Here is a 22,733-nt window from a genome sequence, read left to right on the forward strand (position 1 = left end):
GAATGGAAAATCAAAGGATGTAATTGTGTGTAATTATTTAAGTGAAGGATTATATAACTTCAATTGGTAATATATATTTTATTTCATTCGGTTTTATTGAAAGGAGACTTTTACGCAAGCGTTTCCTGGCTTCGACGCCGGAAGTGGTCGTGTGTAGAATGAGTTGGCATACATACCGGAAGTAGTTCAATGTGTAGCGCAATCAGGGTGCAGCAGAAGTTTTGACACATTCCTGCAGGCCTTTCTGTGAATATTTCTGCTTTTACTTCAGATTCTGTAAGTTTTTCTTCAATTATTTCATTATCTACACTCCAGTCATACGCAGAGCTCGTATGAACGCGGGTATTTGTACGAGTGCCTTTAATAATAGCGTGTTTACACATGTATTGTATTGCTCTGACAGAGACATGTTTATGTCTGTGTGTTTGTTTACACATGTATTTACATTATACCTACGTATATTTACAGAGATATATGTCTATATTACCGTCTAGTAGTTTAAAGTTTTATTTCGCTCTTATCTGCAGCCAGTATAAGCAGATGTGGTTGACGCAGTGTATTTGTAATTCATTCATTCATATGTAATATGTATGATGAGATTTATCAACAAATATTTATTCCATGCCTTATTATCATACATTAAGGTGTATATTATTGATTTCCTGCCTTAATTTTTTTCATCTAACGTACTATGAATTATTTAATGAATACACCTGCACTTGCTCATTTTCTTCTCTTTAATGAGCGAACTTGTTCTTTATCAGTTGTTTTTGATAAGTTGGGATGATGTACTACAAAAACAAGTAGTTTTTGTGTATTTGACATGAATTAGTTATTGATCGTCTGTCATAATTTGTAAAGGCCTTATGAGATGGTTTCATCTTGTGGCTATTCTGTCGTAAACATAAGATGGCGCTGTTGTATCAGTTATGATTTTAATGAGCATCACCAAAGAACTTGAGTGTCTGCATTTTAAACAAGGTAATAAATCAAAATGTTGAGTGTGTTTTGCCCCTGGGCTTTTGTTCAGAATTATATTATCCCAAACGTTGTGCATATTATATTTAATGCTACTTTATGTTTTTTAGGATCTGTTTAGTGACGTGCATGTGATCTGTTTAGCTGATTATTGCTGATATGTTTTCATAGACTCACAGGTAGCCGTCATGAGTCTTCAATGGACGGCAGTAGCTACGTTTCTGTACGCCGAGGTGTTTGCAATACTACTGCTATGTGTCCCTTTCATCTCCCCAAAACGGTGAGTTTTGAAGTTGTTGAAACTCAATTCACTTTGAGAAATGTAGCATTATATAATTTGCCCACCAATGGATACTCTGCAGTGAATGGGTGCCGTCAGAATGAGAGTCCAAACAGCTGAGAAAAACATCACTATAATCCACACCACTCCAGTCCATCAATTAACGTCTTGTGATGTAATATCAGCTGTTTGATAATTGGCTAAATTTCTCCAAATATGTTCTAATGAAGAGACAAACTCATCAACATTTTGAATATAAATTTACAACAAATTTACATTTTTGGAACATTGGTTCCTTTAAGTTTAATGTCCATGCTGTTTTCATCTTATCATAGTAATCTTACTAATATCTGATAGTCAACAGGTTCTGAAAACTTGTATTTCCCTTCTGATTTATTTTCTTGTTGCACCAGTTTTCTTCAACTTAGCCTCTTTCCAGGAAAGATCTCAGAGTTTTGCCAGTGCTGAAATCTTTCCATTCGTGGTGAAATATCATTGCTGTGTTACAAGCCCTAAAGCACGAATCATTCTGAGTATTTGGTAGAGTTGGATGATTTGATTCCAGCACTACCAGGATAATTAAATTCTGTTCAATGCTTTCCTTCCATGAAAAGAATCTTGTGAGTGAGTCATTTCTTAATTTGAGAGCATTCACATGACCTTCCAATCATTTAAAGGTTGCAAGGGTGGGACACTTGGTAAACAACATTTTCATAGAATCAAACTGATACACTCTTAGAATTTATGTGTTTGCACAGACTCATCAAGCAAAAAAAATAAAAAAATAAAATGCAAAACAAGAAATGCTTCTCAAAGTCATCTGTGTGTGTTCCTTTTTTGGTATGTAGGAGAAATGTGAACCTTAATGATGTTCTTTGGACTTGTTGAGGAAGATTAGTGTTATCATATGTGCTCTTTTGCCCTGTGTTTATTAAGGTGTTATCTCTGTTTTTGCTTTTGTAGATGGAGCAAATTTTTCAAGTCTAGACTGGTCACTGTCATTACAACGTATGGAAACACTGCCTTCATCGTCATCATTTGTATTCTTGTCTTTCTGCTCATTGGTGAGCTTGAAACACCTCACTGCACTGTTCTCCTCAACCAGCCTTGTTCAAAGTTTCTGTATAAATCTGTATATAAATCTTTAATATGATGTTAAAGAGGATGTATCATTATTAAAAGTTGCAAAAGCAGATCATTTGGAAATGATTGCTGTCATTATGGTTGATGTCATAATGAGTTATCGAGCATATGACTGCCTATATTTATCCCTACATATCAATGTTTACGTACTCAGCAGCTTGGCAGGATTACTCATTTTGCATATGAAAAAGTTAGTCATGAAAGATCATAAAAATGCACTACCTTTTAAAAATTTGGGGTCAGTTAATTCAGAATATGAATTACTGTATGCAACAATTAAGTCTGCAATAATTAAGGTAAAAAAACATATTTATCTGTTAATACATTCATTTTGACAGCCCTACAAACATTTGAAGAATTTCTTGATATGAGTTTTGCATTGATTGAACTAGATTTATGGAAATCGAAATTGAAGTTTTTGTTTCTGTCACTACAGATGCATTTAGAGAAGTGAGAAAATACAGTGTGTCAGAGAAAGTGGATCTGACCAACAACCCCGTGGCCATTGAGCACATGCACATGAAGCTCTTCAGAGCCCAGAGGAACGAGTACATCGCCGGCTTCGCTCTGCTCCTGTGTTTGTGAGTGTTTTTCCCCATGTCTCTCTCGTTTTGTATGGTACTCGCTCCCGCAGGTCTCTCTCGTTTCTGTATTTTGCCCACCTCATCATGTCTCTCTTTGGCACTGGAGCATTGGCAGCAGTTTCTGAACCCAATCAGTTACATGGCACGGTCTGATTTCATTTTAGTTGACGGCTCCCAGCTGATTTCTGGACTATGCTTATAAACAGAACTTCACCCGTACTCTCCAAACAGGGTCATTGGGTTCGCCATGTTCTGTCGCTGAAGAGTGGAGTGCATTTATAAGAAGATGCACAAGTTGTTTCATTGTAACCATGTGTTGTATTGCGGTACCCACTAAAATTACCAGCCAGCTATCAAATAACATATTTACTCAGACTTTTTTTGTACTCTCATTTAGCGTGAGTGTAAAATTAGTACTCTTGGTGTACTGTTACAGGTTCTTTTTACTAGTTTTTGTCTTCAACTTCCATAACACTCTGTGCTGCAGAAATCATGTGTCAATCAAATCAGACAGCCCGCCCACTCAAGGATATTCAGGACAGATAGGTTATTTGGGTCACAATAAAATATATTCCGTTAGAAGTTTTATCAGTGATGTTTAGTTAAAATATTATCAGTTATTGATATGTGATATGATTTTACAGAGTGTGCTGTTCGTTATGATAAGAATGATAAGGGGAGCTTTAAAAGTTGAAATGGCTAAAATGTTTGGCACTGATACATGACAATAAATAATCTAGTCTTTACTCTTTTTATATATATATATATATATATATATATATATATATATATATATATATATATATTTATATGTGTGCAAATTTGTTACCATCTTATAGTATGCAACCATGTGTATGTTAGTTTAAAAATTTTATATAGAAGCCATAAGAGACCTTTATTTTGAAACGGGATCAAGTCTGAAAATCCAGAATCTTTTTTGCTTTAATTTCTGTGGTTAACTAATAGCCATCAATATATTCTAATATATTTTCACAAACACCATCTTTCACAGCCTCATTGTATTTATACTTCAGTCTTGCAAACTATACTTACGTTACTGCTTGTAGATTTTTAATTATAAAACTGACAAGAACAATCCATGTGGGTTTTTGTTGAGGGCACCAGGGTGATGCAATAGTTAGTCCCTTCTATTTTAAATACTTTGTGCATTTCATTTTAGTTTATTTAAATATTTTGTGCATTTAAACGCATCCATTTTTCTTTTTAAAGATGAAAAGCCCATAAAATGCCACCGAAACAGATTGAAGGTTATGTCAAAAATTTGTTATGTCTAAAATTATGTTTTCTGAAATGTTGGTAGTTTAAAAGTCAAAATGGTTAAATGCATCTAAAATCATTTTAGGTCCTCTCTTTAACCCTGGTCCTGCTTTATTTATCCACACTGAAAGTCAAAATCCATTAATGTTCTATTTGCATAAATCATGCCAATTCGCTTCCTAACTTTTCCAGCACAGATTTCTCTTACATCCCCATCCTATTGGAGACAGTGTCTTCATTCACAGTTACAAAAGGTGAATGAATTGTGTGCGTGTGGGGCAGACAAAGAGCAGGATATGCTGCTATATTACAGTAGACATGGAAAGAATCTTATGTTGAGCCGGTTGGGGGTCCCCCACACTGTTTCCATTCACAAACCTCATCCACGGGTGCTTAACTTCCTGCGTCTCGATTGGTTGGTTCGTTGATGCACTCTATACGCAACATTTGAGAGTCTCTCAGCTCTGCATAGTTTTCCCTTACAGGGGTTTCACCATGTTTTCTCTGAATGACAGGTTATTAATATCCTGCCGGATGACTACTACATCCATTAGTGATACTACTTCCCTTGACTGCTGGGCTTGAGTGTCGTTTTCGTAATCACATGGACAGCTGCAGGACATGTGATCAAGCAACTGGTGATTTAGTCTGTGTTCATGGCATTCTTACTGGACGAAAGGCCATGACTCCTGTTACAAAATGGACCTCCTCACCTTGCCAGCAAACACGCAGATGCCACAACGGTGACTGAAGCAGCGCATGATGGTTTGACACGCGCTTCAGGCATGTTAGGATGCAGTAGCTGTGTGGACATTTCCAGTGTACATTGGAAATGGCTGTTAAGCGATTAATGCAAGATAATGGGAAACATTGAAAATAACTTGTTTTTAGACCATATACACTGAATAAATCTATTTGTCTTAGTCCACTGACACCTGACAAAAATTTTATTTATGCTTAAAATAGGACAAAAATTGTTATTGGGGTAAAATTATATTAAATTAAAGATATATTCTCTAATGTCTTCTAAAGTAAATGACTCTTTTCCTTTTGACATCTTATAAACATGCATCTGATATAATAATAATAATATATATATATATATATATATATATTTATTCATTAATTTTTCTTCTCTGGCTTTATTGATTCTGATATTATCTACATATAACCATTCATCATTATCTGAAAATGTTTAATAATCTAACCTTAAATAAGATCAAGTATTCAATTCATGTTTTTGTTGCAAAATAATCTAATAATTTTTTTTTATCTCATAGAGTATATTAAGAAGGGTCATATTTCACCACCAAAAAACTGTTAGAGAGAAAATTAAACCTATTTTTAGGACCATTAAGTTTTGTAGCATTATTTTCATGGCAACAAAAAATGTGTCTATTTAAAATATAGATAAAAAATAAAAATTATGTTTGAACAAGACATTTTTATTGCAGTTTATTGCACCAACTAAAAATGACTTGTTTTCTCATATTTGGCCAATGTAAAAATCAGGAGAGGTTAAAGTGAATCTACTTTAGGTCCCCTCATATTACCTTGTTACGTCATACAGAGCGTTTGACCAAAGTGTGGGCTTCTCTTGCATTTATGCAAGTTGCGGTTGTCCATGGTTCAGCCCATCTGCATTGTGGTCACAACAGCTTTTTACGAAACCCTGAACCCTTTTACACACATGGACACTGACATGAAGGAGATGCACGCCACCTTTAGCCTCTACATTTGAGCTCATGGTTCAGATGTCATCAGCCTGCATCTCTCAGCTCGTCTGGCTCTGGCACTGTCTTTAGTCTGGTCAAAACCATGTGATATTTGCTTATGGTCGAGTGGTAGTTACTCATTTGTTTATGCTAAACTCTGTTGTGCAGTCTTCTGATGATGGTTAATCCACATCAGAGTTTCCTAGAAGTGTCCCGCCTGTTTTTCTACATTCTGTAGTCCTCTTAGAAAAATAGGTGTGCATGCTCAGATTTGACTTCTCCCTTTAGATTTGCATGTAAAAAAATTAACACATGTTATCCAAATGAAGATATGTTTGCCAAAGTGCTCATACTCTGAGTTTCATAATTTTATTTACTTATATACTTTTTCTGGATTCTTTAATTAATAAAAAGTTACAAAGAACAGCATTTATATAAAAAAAAAATATATATATATATATATATATATATATATATATATATTTGTAAAAATATAAACTACAGTTTAATTTTTATTTTAAAGACATTAATACTTTTACTCAACAAGGATGTGTTAAATGGATAAAAAGTGACAGTAAAGAATTAAATTGTTAGAAAAGATTTCTGTTTTGAATAAATGTTTTTATTCATCTAAGAAAAAAAAGAGATATAATTATATATAAATTATAAGTGTTAAAGAATGTTTAATATTGAATGCTTTTGTTGGTCCATCATCCATCATAAAGTAGTTGATGTCTGGAGCACAGTTCAGTGTTTAGATTTAGGAGTTTGTTTAAATAATAGGTATAGAGATCGTTGCCTCTTCAAGCACCAATAATTATGCCAAAGTCTGTATCAGTATAATGCAGAATCGCAACGTAGGCTGCAGCTGCGGTGAGCCGTAACGATCAGATATACACTGACTGTTTAGTAAATCCACTCGTGTCTGATGAGTTGACGATGTTGTTGTTTTCCCTCCAGGCTGTTGAGACGTCTGGCCACACTGCTGTCTCAGCAGGCTACACTGATGGCCTCTAATGAAGCCTTTAAAAAGCAGGCGGAGGGAGCAAATGATGCTGCAAAAAAATACATGGAGGAGAATGAGAAACTGCAGGAGGTGAGTGAGTTGTGCATGAAAATTCTGGTGTTTCATGACCCTAAATGGTTAAAAGGAGCAGAAAGCTTTACCTGTTACCAGGTTAATGACCATTGGTGTAACTACAGGACATGTGGGCGGGACAGTTGCAAAGGTGACTACTAATGAGTAGGCTGTATTAAGAAACCGTTCACCCAAAAATTAATATTCTGTCACTGCTTAAATGTCTGACTAACACAAAAGAAGTCTTTGTAAGCTGTTCTAGTGACCTATTTTAAATAAATACATTATTGAGAATGACAAAATGATGACAGAATTATAATTTTGAGATTATTTATTCTTGAATGATTGCTAACATGTTTGTGATTTAGTCGTGATCCCACATGCACTTCATTAGTAATGGTTTATCATCATATGTTCTCATAGGTCATTGTAGTTTGTTAGGTGTTCTCAGAGAAGCATTGTTCATTAATATCACAGTGCTGCAGAGTTTCACATTATGTCTAGAAATAGGTCTTGAGTTTACACAAGGTGTGAAAGTGAACAAAAGAAACACTTGATACTCGCCTAGTTTCAAATTACTTGAAATGTTGAGTTACTGGCCAGTTTATTTATTTTTTGGGTGGTAAGAAATATAAATAGCAAATAGAAAATACCAAAATCTTTGGGCCTTACGAACCAAAAATTAAATGCATACTACCATTTAATTTAAACTTCTTTTGGTAAGGTTTTTTTCTGTTATTATTAATTGTCATTTATTTATTTTTTGAAAGAATTCTCTAATTGTTACCAAGCCTGCATTATTTTTTTTTAAATAAAAAATACAGTAAAAACAGTTATATTGTGAAATTTTATTGCAATTTAATAAATAATTACTTTTCACACTCAAAACATTTTTTTTATGATGAATGTAAAAAAATTTGTGCGTCCATGATGAATATTATATAAATATATATAATTACAATTTTATATATATACATTTGAACAGTAGTGTACATACATATGATGAGATTAGTTTTCATAAAAATATACTAATTAATAAATTCATATACATTTTTTATAAAATAGCATAGGAATATATTGAGAAACTAGTGAATATGAATAGGAAAATATTTACTCTTCTAGTTGTTATAGTATTGCATGTGAAGAAGGCATTGTTGATTGCATCTTTAAGTAGGACAAGTAACTCCGATATTGAGGTTTGGTTTAGTGGTTGATAACTGAAACTTTATATTAGCTGAGCTTTCATCACTGTGCTCTTGTGCTGAGTTCCAGTGAAATTCAAGGGATTTGCAACCACTTTGTATAATTAACATCTGTTAAATAACTGACAGTGTAAACAATGCAGAGCGGAACTGTAGTTCAATAGAGCAGTTCCATGTTGACAGGTCTTTTCAGATGCAATGAAAGGAGAAAGTACTGAGTGCTTGTTTGTGCCCTGAGTGTAGAATACATATGATGCCTTGACATCATCAAACTCACTCATGGCTGTGTGCCAATGATTAGTTATTATCAAAGCTCTGTATGGATATTTCTCTATTCTGGTTAGGGTTTGTTCTAGGGCTGCACAATTAATCAAAATTAAATTGCAAAGACAATAAATTGCGATTTGGCAGAAGCTGCGATTGTCACGCGTATCTTTCAGTGAAGCACAGTTCTGTGATCAGTAGTAAACCTTCATCCAAAGGCCAGAGAGCGCTCTCACGCTGAAAATCCTAATATGCCCTGAAGAAGAAATCCAGGAAGTGCCAATCACTGCAGCTGAATAAAAAGAATATTTAACTGCTTTCATTGATTCAATGCGATTAACGCACAACTACGGCAATATATGGTTTATCTGAGTTCTTCTTATTATATTTTTTAATCATAATAAAGTATATCTATAATGAAATGCTAATCGATATGGCCATTATCACTGCTTAGAATACAATGAAATATTGTGTGCCTTAATTACTGTGCTACATCATCTCACAGAAGGATTAATTTGATGGAGGTGATGGAGATTAACTGCTGATCACAGAACCGGCTTTACTGACAAAATGTGCATGACAATCGAGATTAATCGCGTTCGATTAATCGTGCAGCCTCAGTTTGTTCTAAACCTCTGACCATGAGTATTTAGCTTGTGCTGGTAATTCAGACTGAAACGGTTAACAAACAGACTAATTTCAAGCTTTGTTTTATGGATAAATTCAGTCTTGTGTGTTCTGCTGTTAGTTCGAAAGCATTACACTTGAAAATAATAAATTTAAGCGTGAAAATGTCCCACAGTGTGGGTGTTTGGATTTTATTTTTAAAATATTTTTTTATTTTATTTTAATTCATTCAGTTGAATTAGTTTTAGGACTTCTGAAGAAATGTGCAAAGTATTATTATTTAACTAGCATTATACTCAGCACAATTTACGTTATTGTTATCTAGTGGCATTTTGATGTTTTATGCATTTATGAGCATTATTAATAGTATTATTTATATACTATTTTATACTATTTTAGTATTTATTCATATTTAGCATCAGCTTTTAATTCTGTTCTTCATTTGAATTTTAGTATAAGATATAGTAATTTTGTTATGGGCTTTTAGTCTTTATTATTATTTTTAATCTTTAGTTAATTATTGTTTTAATTTTGGTACTTCAACTAAACTTTAGTTCAGTTAGTTGCCTAGGCACCATTTCCAATTTTGTTTTGTTTTTTAACATTTTTGTCTTCTTTATTAATTATTATAAATATATTAATAGTTAAATAATATTAAGATATTCAGTTTTTAATGTCTTAAAATTTGCACAATGAATTGCAATTGATTTTCTGTCTTACATTAATTTACATGCTGAATTGTCATTGATCTGGTGTTTCTTGCATATATATTTAGCCACTTTTACACTTTACTATTCCTATTGATTCTTGCAGGCAAGAAAAAAAATTGCATTGTCTATTATGACCATGGCAAATATATTGCACATAGTATGACATTTGCAAACACTGTTATTTTCGTGCATGTCTAGTTTGTTATTAAAAGCACTGAAAACGGCTATCACTTGCTGTGTTAGCACACGTAGTTTATTAGAATGTGGATGCCTGATCGAGGAGAATGCTGGGATAGACCAGCAACCTATGGCTCAATTACAGTGCTGACGTGCAGTAAGTCACCGCATTGATCTTTGCATGCTGTCACCCCATGCAGAAGCACGGCTCACGTGGCTTATCACATACAGACCACCATAATTCACATCTGTCAAATGTTGTAACACCACGGAGCGGCACAAGCTGTACTGATTGACAGATGGTTGAATATTTCTATTTAGTGGATGAAGTTTGACTCTGGCAGAATGAGGCCTGTAAATCTTCCGCACACAGTGTTTTGCCGCTCTGTTCTTGAAGCATCTGTACAGGGCGAGATGACCTGACCAGGCCTTTGTGATTATTTCGTCGTTCTGTGAGGGGACGGGGTGAGAACTGCACAGGGCCTGTATCGATCTCTCGTCTCTGTTCGGGGCCGACTGTTTCTATCATTGGTCCCCAAGCAGGTGTTACAGGGTTCTCACATTTAATCAAGTGTGAACAAGATCATGAATTTTGCAAGGTTCTGCTTTATAAAATGTAGTTATATTGCAGCTATTAGTTATGTGAAATAGTTTTTTAAATAATTAATAATGCAGTTAGCCAAGATGGATCCATCGGTAATAAAGCACTGATAGTTTCATGAGGGTTTGATGGTTGGAATTGGTAATTTTCTTTTCCATTCTTTGAGCATTTGACTTTTTAGCAAGTCCACTTATAATGTTAATCAAGTTAACATTACAGTTCATTTGAGTTAATTTTAACAATTCTTTTCCCCCTTTCTGTGGGAATTTAGCAGGCTGTTTTTGCTACTTGTACGGTTAAGGCTTTACTGTATAGATAAATGACCTTTGCGAACCTCCACGTATCGTAATGTAGGCAGTCATGTGGTTGGTACATCATAAATGAGGCAATTTTACATAATGTTTTTGCTGATTAATTCCCATAAATGATCTGGATGAACTTGTGAGGGAGGTTTGCATTGCGAATGTTACAATGTGTCTGCATACAGTGCATTTATTTATTGGTTTATTTCTTTATTAATAAATAAATATATATCAAATAATAAAAATTATAATAATATTATTGACCTAATCATTGTCAACCGAGTGTGTAATATTTTGAGTAATATTACTGGATTTATAAGTTTTTATTATTTTGATGGACCTTTATCCAATGCATATATAAATGCAAGGAACAGTATTTTCTGTTTTGGTCTAGTTTCAACTAAAATAAGATGAAAGCATCTGTAACGTAAAACTATAGAAATATGATTGGTCAAAAAGGGGTACATTTAATCATTTGGGCAGCTTATGTTTTAGATAAAAAAAAAATGTTTAAATGCACTGTGCTATTTCAACATTTTATTTCACTGCACATTATTCTCATTTTCCTAAATATTTAACCAGGGAAGGGATTAATATTCTGAATGTATATTGACGCAGTTATTTGAATTTATTTATAAGTAAACTTAGGTTTGCAAAAATATTTAATAAGACTGTAGAAATTTAGACTTTATTACTACCAATTCCAACTATCACATTTACAGAGAAATATGAAATGTTGATGGGGCAAGAAAACATCATTTCCTTGTTTGACATGAAGTAAAACACTCACCTGTGTTTGTTCTCTTGTCCAGGTCACTTTGAAAAGACTCATTTACAAAATGTTTGTGTGCCTTGGGTTGCATACCTTGAGCAGTTTAGCGTTAAAATATTCACTCAGTCAGTTTTTAACGACTTTCAGGTATGAGAAACTTTCAAGACCCTTGACAGCCGCCCCACAGTGTTCCTCATGTTATGTGTTAATTAGTAAGCAGAGCAGCACTGTTCGTTACTGACATTTCCCACAATAATTGTTCATTAATGACCCCATGAAATCTAGTTGTGCTTAAAGTACTAGACAGCTATATTTTCATCAGATATGAACATTAAACGTTTCTTCTCTCTCTTCTGGGAAATACAAATATTGATGACATCTTGGTCTCAGGACTTGCTGTGCACACGTGGTGCTCTATCCCACAATGCATGACCATTTTCAATGGATTCCCAGTGTTTTCCCGTACTTTTTATGAGATGTTAATCGAATGTTACTTTACGTTAAACATGCTAACTGATGAGAGCATTACGAGGGCAGCACACTAGTATCAAAGTCCAAAATTAACTACTGTCATTGACTCTCTCTACTGACTCTCAATAAACTAATAAAATAAGAAAATCTTTTAAAATCATTGTTTACCACTTAGCATATAGATAAGCAGCTTTTGAATAGCTGAATCATGAAATGATTTTATCAGCAGTAACTGGATTCAATTTTGCTGTTAAAGGGTTTTCTGTTTAACTGCCTATGAGGTTTGAGTTGATCACATTATTTACTAGTAGTGTTCTTGTATTTATTGAGTCTACATGCTAAAATCATCTTTCAGGAGAATGTTTTGTATGAGAAGTGGGTCAATCAGATGTGAATGGCTACCGTTGATGGTTACTCACTAACTGGTGACACAGATGGAGATCACTGATAAACCAAATTTGAACATCAATGCCATCCCTGGAAATTAGAGCAGTTGTTTTTTTCCTGTAACTTAATATGTTAATGAATGGCCTGTCAAACTGTAAAAAGAGTCGTTACAGGACAGTGGTTTATGTTTTCGGTGAAATGTTTTCACGTCTTCAAGTTACATCCCTTTGCTTGTATTTAGCCAAAAACATCCTTCCGTTTGCCACCCATTTCACCTCTGAAACATGATGAACTGGATGGATTTGTATTTGATTTGAGTTATTTTGGAATTGATAGTCAAGAATAAATTGCTCACAATAGCATCCATAACAAAATTAAACCAGATTGAACATGAGTCTATGTTTTATCATAACTTTTAAACCCTTTCTCAATATTCTTTGGGAATTCAGAGCAACACTTTTTGCGAAATAGCTGATTATCCAGTGATATGACTAATAAAAAAACTTGTTTCATCAGAAACTGCGGGAAGCGGGCGTTGAAGTGCCTGAAGTGGGTGGGAAGGCCAAGGGTGGCGTGGAGGAGGATAAGAAAAATCTGACAGAAGAGGTCAGGAAACTGAAGGATGAACTCGACGCAACAAAGAAAGGTACCTAATGACTCTGAATCACTCATACACTGAACCACTCCCTCTTTTCTATGGTTACACAGTCTCTTAGTGAACATTAATGCCCAACATTAGGCTATTAAACCAATTTTGTTTATGATATAGTTCACCCAAAAATGAAAATTCTGTCAATAATTACTCATCCTCATGTCGTTCCAAACCTGTAAGACCTTCGTTCATCTTCTGAACACACATTAAGATATTTTTGATGAAATCCAAGAGCTCTCTGACCCTCCATAGACAGCAAGGCAACTGCCACGCTCAAAGCCCAGAATTGTAGGAAAGATGTCTTTAAAATAGTCCATGTGACATCAGTAGTTGTTCAATTTTAATTTTATGAAGCTATGAGAATACTTTTTGTGCACAAAGAAATCAAAAATAAGGAACTTATTCAAAGAGACAGAAGAATTGTTGAAAAAGTCTTCTCATCGCTTCATAAAATTAAAGATGAACAACTACTGATGTCACATTTCTGGGCCTTGAACGGGTTCAGAAAGCTCGCAGATTTCATCTGAAATGTCTTAATTTGTGTTCCGAAGATGATCAAATGTCTTACAGGTTTGTAACAATAAGAGGGTGAGTAATTCATGACAGAATTTACATTTTTAGGTGAACCATTCCTTCAGTGTAATTATTCGGTTGGATCATGTGAAATGATATGTGATGTTATTGGTTTAATATTTTCCCCTGCAATATGGCGTTGGAAATGTCCTCAAAAAACAAAATTTAATAGGTGGTGAAAATCACATTTCAATGAAAGTTTATTAGAACTAACACTTTTTCTTTGGAAAAGCATTAACAGAAAGTGTTATAAATAAATTCACTATAATTCACTATAAAACCAGAAACATTTATTGAGATGTTTATTGGAACATTTGCCGTTCAAAAGTTTGGGATCATCGGGGCTGCATTTATTTGATCAAAAATACCGTAAATGCAGTAATATTGTCAAATATTATTCTGATTTAAAGGAACTGTTTTCTATATGAATATATTTAAGATTTTAAAATGTGTGATGCAGAGCTGAATTTTCAGCAGTCTTTGGTGTCACATGATCCTTCAGAAATCAATGCTGCTTAGTCATTTTGTGAAAACTGATCATTTTTTTCAGGATTCAAGGACCAGTGCTTCTCTGAATTAGAAATCTTTTGTAACATTATGAATGTCTTTACTGTAACTTTTGATCAGTTTAATGCATCCTTGCATCATTATTTAATGTTGTCAGACATGGTTCCAGAGTACATAAAAAAAAGACCTACACTGAGCAATGCAAGATGACCTCAGCAGAACTAGACAAAAGAATGAGCTTAGTAAGATTGATTCCCACGCCTCCTTTCACATGTGCACTGTATTTAGTTCTTAACCCTTCGATGACCCCTAAACTGAGTTCTCCATTGGGTCATCTAGTACCAAAGCACATTTCAGTAGTGTGCTTGCAGGTATTATTTTATTAATAATTTTCTGATCAACCTGCCATTTAAATGTTATGTAAATACAATGAGTAGTGTAAGTTTCCTTTTAAAAGTGTGGATTCAGTAAGAAAAAAAAGAAACTATATAATAATAATAATAATAATAATAATTATTATAATTATTATTTTAAATATATAAATATTATATATATATATTAATCAAGCATTAAATTAAATAAGAAGTGATATTAAAGACTTATACATTTTGTACAAATTACAGTAACACTTTATTTTAGGGTCTCTTAACTAGTTGCTTATCAGCATGCATACAGTATATTAGCCATTTACGTTTCCACAAGAATATTAAGCAGCAGCACAACTGTTTTCAACATTGATAGTAATAAGAAATGTTTCTTGAGGAGCAGATCTCTGTATTAGAATGATTTCTGAAGGATCATGTGACACTGAAGACTGGGGGAATGATGCTGAAAATTCAGCTTTTTTTCATAGGAATAGATTACATTTGAAAAAAATAAAAATAAATAGAAAGTAGTGATTTTAAATTGTTGTAATATTTCACAGTATTATCGTTTTTATTGGATTGTATAAATAAATTAGAAACTTGTAAATCTTAGCAACCCCCCAAAATCTTTTAATTGGTAGTGTAGGTCAATCACATTGTCTCTTCTGGTCTCAGTGAGCAGTATTTGGGCAGACTAAGCTGCAAAGTGGACCAGAGGTCAAAGGTCTGGCTCTGTGATGCTACTGTAATCTGGAGAATTTGTAGACCTACAGAAAAGCTCTTTTAGATCTCTGACTCATGTTTCTCTAGTACTTATTGTTTACACTGTTTGCTTGTGTGTGCAGCGCTTCAGAAGTCAGACAGCGATGTGAAGGCCATGAAGAAGCAGGCTGAGAACCTCACAGTGGAGTACGACCGTCTGCTGGAGGAACACGGCAGACTGCAGGTCAGAGCTCATGTGTGTCAAGCTGCTAACATCTTTCCCATTCCAGCTCTGCTCTAGTGAGCTGTCTCACTGTCTGCAAAGACTACAGATACTTACTGAAGTGAAACATGAAGTGACCTGAAAAAAAAGATGAATGATTTCAGTATCATCCGAAGTATGCGAGTTTAGACGTGGCGAGTCTCTGGTTAAACATTTATTCTATTTCTTATGCTAAACCTCGTAAGCGTAAATACAGAGTCTCATTCATTACTGCAAATCTGTTATTTTCAATGAACCATATCACTGGTTTGCTTACGACTTCCCTCAAAAGTGTACATATAAGTTCCAGCACGGCATTTTACATGAACTTAAATGGATTTGTAGAAGGATCTAGGTCTTTTTTTATTTTTTTTATTAATGTTTATTTATAAATTGGTTAATTTGATTATATTATTCTTCAAATGAACTTTCATCAAATTACTTATGGAAATAAGAAAGTGATTAATTTATCTTTTAAATATTTTAATTAAATTGACTTGGCAACAGTTCATGTTTGGTTCAAATGATTTTGGTTCACTCTTAAATGAAATCACCGTTTTAAACCAGCTCACAATATTGAAAATCATAGAAAGGTTAAAAAAGAATCAGTATTTTATTTTTATATATTTTATTTTATTTTACTTTATTTTTTTGTGTGTGTACCACTCTGCCTGACCATATAGATTTGATAGTAAAACCTTGTTTTTGTTTTTCATATAAATTATTAAATTATAAAATTTAATTATTTTTATAATTTTTATTGATGTTGTAGAATTAGTATAAAATTTTGTTTTAAAACCATATTAATGTTCTTGAATTGAATTTTCATTAATTACCTGAACATTCAATGGCTATAACGCCTTAAAAAAACATCTGAGAAATTAATAAATGTTAACATCTCAAACCACATTTTAATGCTCTCCATTTCAGTTTTCAATCTGCCCTGATGCCAGCTGTTCATGCAAATCTGCCAGCATCTGCTGTTTTTTTTGCTGCTGCTGAAGAAAGCTAATGTTAAAGCTAGACTTCCTGTAGCTCAACTGGTAGAGCACTGCGCTAGCAAGCAAGCAAGCGCAAGGTTGGGGGTTCGATTCCCCGGGAACACATGATATGTAAAAATTGATAGCCTGAATGCACTGTAAGTCGCTTTGGATGAAAGCGTCTGCTAAATGCATACATTTAATTTTCATTTAATTTAATTTAAAATTTAATAATGCAGCTAGTGTAAACTAAGGAAACTGTGGCATTTGTTTTAATGGGGATTAAAGGTATAACAGTGTTTAAAGAACTGCAGAGAAATGAAATCCCAGTCACAGTTTTCAAAACAGTACTGTCTGTCCTATTGTGCAAGATGCATTCACAATCACAGTTGGGTAGAAATATACTGTTGTCTATTTGAAAGCTTTAATCTCACACATAATTTATATTCAGGGTGAGATCCAAAGTGTTGGCAAATTCAGCAAATCTCACATCTCCGAGATCTTTTTGAACTGAGGGGCAGTGTTCATTGGCATCTGTAGCATGTTGAGTGAACGTTTAGAGGAAACGTGTTTAAAAGAAACAGACGCTTTCCTGGAGGGTCTGATATCAGTATACTTAGTAAAGTTAGAAATAAGACATGCTGTCATTCGCCTGTTTCTCTAATTACATGCTGAGAGTCAGTTTTCAAATATCAACCAATGTATCATAAAATTTAACTTCAAGATCCCAAGACACAACTCAAAGTGTTTTATTAAATGCACACAAAGAAGTTTACTCTTTCTCATTTGCATTTATATGGACCAGTATATAAATACCATAGTAAACCAATATTTAATTTCAAATATGTTTACTCTAACAATATAAATCAAGTAAAATGAGAGAGTCTTCTCTCTGTGGCTGATGATAGTAGAAGCAATTGACTCACGTTCTCTTTATTCACTTGATTCAGAGAGAGATTTTCTTTGACACTTTTTATCCTGTGCTTTTATTGCTCTGAAGACAGTGCACCTGTCAGTCGTCCTCCTCTGGAAACATTAACGTCTTCTCAAGTGTGTGTAAGTGAGACTGAGAGAGTGTGAGTCAGATAGACAGGCTTCTCTTGTTTACATAAAAATAAGCAGCTCATAAGAGATCGTGACTCACGAACACGTGTTGCAGTTATTGCATGTTAAACGCTCGGTACACAGCAACAAGGTCAACAAGGTACATCACAGCGCTGCGAAGCCATATATTTTTAGTAGGGATGAACCGATTCACTCAACTCAAGATTCGATTTGATTCATAATTTATTTAATTTTTTTAACAAAATGAGATTTAAGACAAATTATAAATTAAATGTTATATTTATTACTGCTTTGACACAATGCTGCACATTTCTTTGTGAAATATAACACCATACTAATAATATACTAATATAGCACTTGCGTATTATTGCTATTTTGTTATGTTTGATTGCTTCTATTGTCGTCAGTTGTAAGTCGCTTTAGATAAAAGCATCTGCTAAATGACAAAATTTTAATATAATGTAAATGTAAATAAAACTAAATTGCAATTTAAAAATATCTAATAAACAAGTAACACATAATAAATCTCTTCATATAAACAATTTAAGGCTTTTCCTGTGCTCTTTCCATTTAGAATTAGAGGTAACCACTGCATTTTAATCATGATCCAAACAAAGTTGTTGCATACATGCAAAATGAGCAGTTTTTAATCTAAATTAGATTTGTATAATTTCTAAATTTGAAGCAAAAACAAAATGGTCTGACTTAAGTTTTGTGAAACTATACATAAAAATATCTGCATGAAACAGCGGATGAGCTGAATGAGACACATATTCACTCTCTGCCAGCAGGTGGCACTTAAAGCGTTTCCTTGGTTTCTGCTGTAAACAAAGCAGCACTGCACTTATGAACTTTAATATGCATTATACAGAGGCAAGTTTACCATCTTAACTTCACTAAAGAAAGTAAGTTCCCCTCAGAGATACATTCATATAAATTCCTACCCCTGAATGAATCACGATTTGTTTGGCATCTCAGATTTGAACCGCAACATATATGAATTGATTTTAACGGGCTCGCGGTTAATTGTTTCATGCCTAATTTTTAGATATTTAGATAGGTGTGCATGCGTGCATGTGTGTATGTGTGAGTGTCAGTGTCAGTGTATAGAATTTTTGGAATCTGATTACGTAATCCAGATTACATGTAATCAGTTACTCGCAGAACTGTATATATAAATTCAACATTTTTAACCATATATTTTACTACTTAAGGTTTCATTTTCATTCACCGTTTAGTCCCTACATTGATATAAGCTCGTTGTACCTACATGCATAATGATTATACAGGATGATGATGATAATATAGTTGAGAGTAGTTCTAAAATAAAGCATGCAGGACACTGCTAAGACTTGCTGAGGTCATGTCAGCCACCCAAAATCTCTCTCCAAATCTTACAGGATTTTGCAAATCTCTGACAACTGAAAATTTCACTTCTTTCTGTTCTGTCTCTGAATGCAGGCCAAATGCGACTCTCAGCAGGACAAGAAGTCAGACTGAACGAACATCATCATGCACCTGCTCTCTTTCCTGCATCCTCATTGGCTGATAGCAGCTCAGATGTCTGTGCTTCACTCCTCTGGCTGTGTAAGAACAGGGTTCTGTTCTTCACTCATGCGCTTTCACGTGAATCATTGAAGCCTCTGCAGGGTTTTCAGACACTGTCATATGTTTTCTTTCCATTTATGCTGTGAACCTCTGGTGTTTAATTTTTATTTCAATTGTTTTGGTTATAAACTATCAGTTTAGAATTGAATATATCAGCTGACATGAGTATTACATTTCTTGATGTGGCCGTTTGTTTGTCAGGTACATTGAGCCTCATCAATGAAACACAAGCAGAGTGAATTTATGTTCAACCAAAAATGAAAATTTGCTTTAAATTTACTCACCTTCAGGCTATCCAAGATGTAGATGAGTTTTTTTCTTCATCAGAACTGATTTGAAGAAAGTTTAAAGAAGAAGAAAAAAAAAGTCTCAATTTGTTTTACAAACAGCTTTTTGCTACACAAGATGTTTACTGATAGACTGGAGTCACGTGGATTATTGTAATGTTTTTATCATCTGTTTAGACTGATTCTCATGGCACCCAATAACTGCAAAGAATTCTTTGTTCTTTCTTTAAATGGCTATAATGAATTGTATGCAACAATTTACATAAGTCTGTTTTTACAAACAGTTTACAGAAATTCATTCAGCTTGAGATTCATAAATGAATCACATATTTTATATATGGAAGGACCAAGACTTTAAATTAAAGGATATTCTAGACTAGATGTTTTTGATGTGGTAATTGTTGGGTTTCAATATTTTTTTTCATCTTCAATAACTACTTACATTTTCTTGCCTTATGGGACAAACTGTCTGTTTTTTTCTTTATGAATATGGAGATTTGGTTGCATAACAGATGCATGTGTTGGTTAATTTTAGATGTTTGATTTACAGGGTACACCACACTTTACAGCCAATAAGCACCTAAGAAAGAAAATCCCTCCAGTTTACCATCGACAAGCCTCGTAGTCGTCATTTTGACTGTCACACGTCATGCTACAGGAAGATAGCTCATATTTTTGGGGCTATTGTAGATCAGAGTGAATAAACTGCTTCTTTCCAGTCCGGTCTGGTTTGAGACTACTGAGTCTGTATAATCTGATATGAGCTCGACAGGGCTGTTACAGTGGGTAAGAACGCTGCTTTGGCAGGAACAGTAAAGCATCCACAGCTGATATTGTGTTTCAAAACACAGCACACTGTATCTCTCGTCCTCTAGGTATTGAAAGGATATTAACGTCACATTTGAGGGCCACGCGTTAGTTTTGCATTTAACACGAAGATAACGCTTATTATCGCTAAAGGTCACCGGGTTGAACTCTGTTCACTTGCTCTTTCACAGTTTAAGTGCCCAGGGTTTCTTTGCTTCTTTTCTGGCATGTGTAAATAATATCTTTGCAATCTGAGAGCAGTGCGACCTGAAGAATCAACCGGAATGACATCATAGCCGTGTTAAAATAGGGATCTGTGGGAACAACCTTAGCGCTGTTTTGGGCTCCCTGAGGAAAGGGCATCGGGATCGCTGGCGGAGTGTCGGATAATTCATAGTCAAGACCTCCTGGACGGTTACCAATCATGAGAATGTGAGGAATGACATCTGCTACCATGACTCTAGTTTACTATTTCATGTGCTCAACGATTGGTTAGATTAGTGAAATGTTAACCAGAGCACCAGTTCAATGAAAATGTCAGTGTATACCTGAACATTAAATTGGCTGGAGTTCATTTGAATAGTTTAGAGGTCACGTCATATTACGTCATTTTCAAACCCGTAAATAAGCAAGTGAACTGTATACTACTGTTAACGGGGCTCTTTCTTAATATGCATTTCCAAATGTAGCTTCTTCTTTCTTATATCAGGTTTTTACTTTGAGTTTCTTGCAACAACAACAAAAAAAAAAAATGCAGTGATAGAATAAACATTGCTTGGGCGTCATGAACATGTTGTGATTGCGTAGTTGTGTGTAATGCACGGTTCTGATAGTGCTGTTATCTGCCTCGAATGTCTTCAGGAAAGTTTCGTCTGCAATAATGTCAATCTGCTTTATTTCATTACGAAATTTGAGTATTATGTGTTCTGGTGATGTGCTTTAGTTGGGATGTTAAAAAACAAAACCAATAAATTCTACTTCATATATCTTGGCCGAGTCTGCAGTGTATTTATTTTGTAATTTTATGTAAACTTTTTTTTCTTTCTTTTTTTTATAAAACTAGTTTAAGCCTGTCAGTAATCAAGGGGACAGTTCACTCAGAAGTTCCATGAAACTATCGTAGAAGTGATCCATACGATTTGTGCAATATATTTTAATTGTTAGGAAGTTATTTGGATTATTATTATTTTTCTTTCTTTTTGGTAAATGTAGTTAATCATCTGAACAGATATTTAATTCAGTGAGTTTAACTTGAGTACTGAATCTAATTCAATTTGTGATCGAATCAGTCTGAATCAGTCTTATTTATATAGGTAGCGCTTTATGTAGTACCGGATGTTTAAAAAAAAAAGCTTACTAGAAATACATGGATTAATAACAGAATAAATTATGCAAAAGTGTTGATTCAGTTCAATTCAATAACTATCAATTACAAAAATTTAATTCAGCTATAATACTTTGTGAACTGAATCAAATGATTCACTGTGAAAATTTAACTCGAAAGAACGATTCATTCATAAATTGGACATTGTTACTCTGAAGAACTAGTGAATAGCGATATATTTAGTTCCATTCATCATAGAAATCTACTCTACGACTTAAGAAAACATGGAATACTAGAAAAATGTACAGTCTGTGGTGTTTTGTGTTAAACTTCCTTATTCATTGTAATCATGCTGAAAAAACTATCTTTGGAGTGTTGCAAGCTCTCGGTGCATAAAGAAGATCTATAAAGTTGCAAAGGTTAAAGTCTCAAATCCAAAGAGATATTCTTTATACAAGTTGAGAGTTAACCACTCCTACCTAAAACATCTCATTCTAACACCCCCCCACATCTACGTCACAATGTTGGAAGATTTGCTTAACACTGCCCAAATGTTAACGCAAAGAAAGAAGGTGTAACTTTTATTCTTGCTGTTGCCACCGGCGCCATTGTGCTACTCTCACAAGAAACCGTCCTTGTCCCCGTCCCCGTCCTTAGCATGTTGTGGCTAAGCAAAGCTACTTAGTTTTTGGTCTTCCAAAAGAGCACACAACTAGAAAACAGTGGTTAAGCTGTATTTACAACACTCTTCCAGAAGAGTCCAACCCAAATATTCAGATGTGTGTAGCGCATTTTGCGGAGGTCAAGGACGGTTTCTTGTGAGAGTAGCCTACAATGCCGGTGTCTGTTTCTATAAAGTGGAGCAATCGTAACATTATAAGGACAGTCTGGCGCTCCTGACTCACAGTCTTTAAGTTTACATATGTAACGTTAAAGGATTTGCCACTGATGATTCAAATCCAACTTTTGAGCAGTGTAGAGTAGCGCTTGTTGTTAGTCGTTTCTCCAATCACAAATGCAGACATGGATTTA

At 34.2% G+C, this 22,733-nt stretch overlaps 1 protein-coding gene across 1 annotated transcript; it reads left to right on the forward strand.

The window, feature by feature from the left end:
- The first annotated feature begins 131 nt into the window (after positions 1-131).
- On the forward strand, positions 132-21,368 carry LOC127963644 (B-cell receptor-associated protein 31). Its single transcript, XM_052563664.1, has 8 exons — positions 132-276; positions 1,150-1,258; positions 2,222-2,322; positions 2,838-2,982; positions 6,939-7,074; positions 13,086-13,215; positions 15,512-15,612; positions 19,137-21,368. The coding sequence occupies exons 2-8, from the start codon at positions 1,167-1,169 to the stop codon at positions 19,173-19,175; spliced, it is 744 nt and encodes a 247-aa protein (XP_052419624.1). The 5' UTR covers positions 132-276; positions 1,150-1,166; the 3' UTR covers positions 19,176-21,368.
- The last annotated feature ends 1,365 nt before the right edge of the window (positions 21,369-22,733 follow it).

The sequence above is a fragment of the Carassius gibelio genome, chromosome B8 (assembly GCF_023724105.1).
Source record: "Carassius gibelio isolate Cgi1373 ecotype wild population from Czech Republic chromosome B8, carGib1.2-hapl.c, whole genome shotgun sequence".
Lineage (NCBI taxonomy): Eukaryota > Metazoa > Chordata > Actinopteri > Cypriniformes > Cyprinidae > Carassius > Carassius gibelio.